This window comes from Miscanthus floridulus, chromosome 19 (genome assembly GCF_019320115.1).
Source record: "Miscanthus floridulus cultivar M001 chromosome 19, ASM1932011v1, whole genome shotgun sequence".
Lineage (NCBI taxonomy): Eukaryota > Viridiplantae > Streptophyta > Magnoliopsida > Poales > Poaceae > Miscanthus > Miscanthus floridulus.
The window spans coordinates 14746810-14751710 of NC_089598.1; the positions used below are offsets into that span (position 1 = coordinate 14746810).

At 54.8% G+C, this 4901-nt stretch overlaps 1 protein-coding gene across 1 annotated transcript; it reads left to right on the top strand.

Annotated features, from left to right (window-relative positions):
• Positions 1 to 258: 258 nt before the first annotated feature.
• Positions 259 to 4071, top strand: LOC136527725 (uncharacterized). Its single transcript, XM_066520540.1, has 2 exons — positions 259 to 2293; positions 3763 to 4071. Exon 1 carries the CDS (start codon positions 711 to 713, stop codon positions 2253 to 2255), a length of 1545 nt encoding a protein of 514 aa, XP_066376637.1. The 5' UTR covers positions 259 to 710; the 3' UTR covers positions 2256 to 2293; positions 3763 to 4071.
• Positions 4072 to 4901: the final 830 nt, after the last annotated feature.

Sequence of the window (4901 nt, forward strand, 5' to 3'; positions counted from 1 at the left end):
CTTGCACGAGCTGTCGTATAGAGGAATGGAACAGTCCTCCAGATTCTTCAAAAAAGAAAAAAAAAATCGTTCATGGCCCCAGAAGCCAGTGTAATTACCCTGACTGGCCCCACCTGGCAGTGGACAGGTGGCATCCGGCCACCGACCTACGCTTGCGACTGCTCCAGGCACCACCGCAACAGAGGCCATGGCCTTCAAATTCCCCGGCCCGCCTCGTCGCCCAAACGTAACCGTCGCAACGAACACCTGCCCCTCGTCCTCACAACAGCGGCAAGAAACCAAGAAACCCAATCCCTCGCCTCCGCGCGCCCCTCCCGGCGATGGAGTTCTTCCCCGACGGGATGTGTCAGGGATCGTCCAGTGGGCTAGCATGTACAGCCCATACAAGCCCATCGCGACAGAGGACAAGCCCATACAGGCCCAAGGCGGCAGGGGACAAACACTACAAAGGAAGCAAGCTGCGGCAGTTCAGGGCATCAAAGAATTTATCAGAACAGAATATCTTTCCCTTAGTTTATTGTTCTTCTTCCTTTCCAAGTCTACCTTTCTGTACTAGTCTTCCTTCCTTCACTGCTCCGATCTCCCTTATCCTGAGAACTTGTATCGTACTTGCTTGAATACAGTTATATGTGAGCAATCTAGTCGGGTTGCTAACAATTGGTATCAGAGACTGCGATTCTCGGAACCCTATCACCGTGAATTCTCCTTCCATGATCTCTCCTTCCCAGCTCCTCCTCGATGAAATCCAGCTGGCCTTCGACGAGATCCGCAGGAGGTTCGACGAATTCGATGCTCGGATGGAGCGGCGCTTCTCGTGGACCCAGGCCGCGCTGGAGCAGCGGGGCGCCGCCGGGAAGCTCCGCATTGGCGGCCTTGAGCAGTTCGGCGCGACGCAGCATGTCATGGCCGACAACTGGGGCGGATTGTTTGAGCCTGTCCCCGTCCTGGAGGAGTGCGTCTACGAGCCAGCCGCCACCGACACTCCCTCGCCTCCGCCGGTGAAGGAGCACCAGGATGCCATGGTGGTTCTGGACAACTGGGGTGGACACTTCGAGCAGCTCGCCCACATGCTGGAAGGGGGTGTCTGCGCCAGCGACTGGCTCACCGACGAACCGGTCGCCACTGAAGCTGCCGACGGCGCCTACACCTCCCTCGCCCTCTCCGCCATCGACGCCAACGTCGGCTTCGCGGGGCTCGCGTCCAAAGACCAGATCCGCGGCGAGGGTGCCGTCAATTCCCCCGACCTCGACGCGCCCGCCTGCCTCACGCCCACACCCATCGTTTCTACCACCGCAGCTGCTGTGCCCGTGGAGATTTCTCCAATGGACTTCAAGCGCCAGACCCAGGCGCTCGAGAAGCCACCCTCGTCGTCGTCTCGGGCCACCGCAGCGGAGGAAGAGATGCTCCGCGCCATCCTGTTTGGCGGCTACGTCGGCTCCTTCAGGCTGGAGTTCGCGCAGTCCGTCGAGAAGAAGCAGGTCGCGCAGCCGGAGGCCGAGCGCTCCGGGTTCCTTGCCGCGCGCGTCAAGCAGGAGAGGCTCATCGCCATCGTCCGCGCCGAGCTGCTGGGCGCTTGCGACCGCGTATTCGTCGGCGTCGACCTCGAGTCCCATAGCTTCTCGCTGTGCAACTCCGTCCAAAAGGCCCAGTTCCTCGTGGCCAACACCGCTGCCGCGGGGGATTCCGAGCTGCACGCCGTTGCCGTCTCCAACATCTTCACCACACAACCGAGCCCGCTCCGCTGTGTCCGCCTCACTTGCTGCTACATGGACGAGCACTGGGCCAATCCTCGCTTTCGTCTCGTCAACGACGAGTACGCGCTCCACGCCGTCCCGCTCGGCGGCTACGACGGCTCCCTCGACGACGACCCGGCGTCCGGCTTTGCCCACCTCGATGCGCCGCTCGACCGAGCCATCGGTCGCGTTGGCCAGGCGCTCGCAGCAGCCGCTGCGCTCCGTGCAGATGTCGTAGGTCTTGCTGGTGGTGGGCTACTAGCATGGGTTGTGGCTGCGGGGTCAGCGCAAACCAACTGCTCGATTGTTTGCTCCAATGGTGGCACCGGCGTGCTGGTGTCCTTGCCAACGGCTGCACCGGCCACTTCATCAACAACCACTACGCTGGCCACTGCTCCAGCTACTCTGAATGAGGTAGCCACACATGTGCTTCCTGCAGCCGAATTCCATGACATCCCAAAGCATGACAAGCCCAAGTCGGTCGCTATGGTGACTATTGCAAGACAGCCTTCATCTACCTAGATGAATGCTCAAGTGGAGTTCAATGAAATGCAGCGAAGGTATATCACCAACCTTACCTCTGCATCTTGGATTGGTGTTGTTCTGTCGGGTAGTAGTGCCACTAAAGCTGTTGATGACCAGACGGTGTTTGTGGAAATGAGTGCTCAGAATACAGGGCTGGCTATGGCTGACAAGGGAACATTGCCGCCTCATCTAATAGACCATAACACTTTTACCACAGGCACCATCGAGTTGCGCTTAGTTTTATGGCATCCACTAATTCTGGATTGGGTTGCTGTACAGCAAAGACCACCATGGCCACCACCTGTACAGTTGGAGATGCATAGTCCTGGTATTCAGCTAAGGCCAGTACCTTGGTCATCTTTTTATTGTCATGCAGCTTGGGTGCAGTGGATTAAACCCCTAGTCGTGGCTGACGACATCCTGTCCAAGCCTCCTTGGTTGGCATTTGATCCAGAAACCTTGTTCAAAGTTGATTGCAGCTGCAGTAACACACGTGCTTCATTACAGTATGCATTGCAACTTTCACTTGATGGTGGGTTTATTCAGAGCCAATGCTATCTGAGTGGAGCGACATGTAAGTCTATGTTGCTGCTAGTGTTCCTTCAGTATATATCAAATTGTTGTTGGCCTTTAACTGCACACACAGTTGAGCTATTGATGATTGACTTTACCTGGGAAGAGGATCGGATTCTCCCTCGGCCTCCACTCAAAATTTGGCATGGCTTCCCTGTGGTGCATTCCATTGTTGCAGCCTATGGCCCAAGTGTTGTTCCTAGCAGCAGAGTGCCAGGGGATCCAAGAGAGTGTTGGAAGCTTTGGCTGAAGTTACGTCAAAGTGCAGTGCAAGTTGCTGAACTCATCGATTTCAAGTCGACCTGCTCATGGTTAAGGTTACACATGTTTCAGATGTTCCCTGGGCAGCTTCTGGGTATACTTGTATACCTTGTGCATCTCATAGTTGATAGATGTGGCATTGGTGACAATGGCAGTATAATCTATGGTTCAAAATCCTCCAGTTCCCATGAAGTATGGACAGGATGGGGCCTAAGACTAGAGTCAAGGCAACAAAAGTGTGGTGGTGCTTTCACTGAGTACATCGCATTTCTTAGTGGAATGTGCAGCGGATATGATCTTCTCAACCAGAGCTCGTCCAGACTTTGGGATCCCGGTGGTTTCCATCTTCTCCATCGGCTTGGGGGCAAGCCGAACTTTAAGAAGGGGGGAATGTCAGGGATTGTCCAGTGGGGTACCATGTACAGCCCATACAGGCCCATCGCGACAGGGGACAAGCCCATACAGGCCCAAGGCGGCAGGGGACAAACACTACAAAGGAAGCAAGCTGCAGCAGTTCAGGGCATCAAAGAATTTATCAGAACAGAATATCTTTCCCTTAGTTTATTGTTCTTCTTCCTTTCCAAGTCTACCTTTCTGTACTAGTCTTCCTTCCTTCACTGCTTTGATCTCCCTTATCCTGAGAACTTGTATCCTACTTGCTTGAATCCAGTTATATGTGAGCAATCCAGTCGGGTTGCTAACAGGATGCACCTATGGCTGCGGAACCGCAAGCACGGCACGTACCTCCACGCCGACGAGGACGGCGTGCGCGTCTCCCTGACGCTGCACCGTGCCTCCCTGAACACGGCGTGGCAGGTGCACCGCATCCTGCGCAACGGCGGCGACTACGTCCTCCTCCACAGCGCCGCCTATGGCCGCTACCTCGCGCTCTCGCCGGACCAGGTGTCGCTGGTCTACGTCGGCCACCACGCCGTCCAGGGCATCTACGAGAGCCCGGAGTAGGACGACGTGCTCTGGGAGGCCGTCTGGGTGGATGATGAGGGCGGCGACGTCCTCATGCTCCACGTCTCGAACCTGTCTCCTCCATGCCGCGTCTTCGTCGACATCGACAATGCCGGCACGATGATGCATTGGGTGGTCGAGGCCACCCCCCTAAGACCGAAGCCGCCACCACTGCCACCCATAACTTTGATGAGCTTGCTGTCCCCCTCTCATTGCAACTCATCGCGTTGATTTGCGTAGCTTTCTTGGAATCTGCCGGTTCTTCGAATCTTTTATTCAGTTTGCATGCATGAAGCCTCAAACCACCGAAACTTGATGACAACATTCCCCTTCCCTTGGCATAATTCTTGGTATATTTCGCTAGATTTTCCTCCGTTGTCACTGAAGATGTCTGCTACTGAATTATGCCTGATGTTGATGCAATTCTTTGTACATTTTGTGCCAAGATCACTACTATGTTTGTTTAGAAGTGGTTTTGTCTGGGTTCTTGAATTCTTGCTCCCTCTGCATTTGGTTCGCTCTGAACACTTTGTTTCTTTGCAGCATGTGTTCAGATTTGTTCATTGAGTACCAGCATTGTCTGCTGGTTTTGGTTCCATTGCAACAGCTTCCCATTGGAGTTGTGTTTATTAAAACTGTAGATCTTACTAGGGATAGATCAGAGGGGGTTCTTGCTGTTGAATAGTATCACGAAACGTAGAACATCTACTAGAGCATGTAGAACGAGAGAAAGAGAGGGAAGGAAGAAGGTGTTGAACCTGACACCGTAGAGGGGGAGGGTTCAGTGGACGCCATGGAGTCGATGTCTGCGCTAGGACAGCGACGGTCGGTGAAGACGGCTTCGGA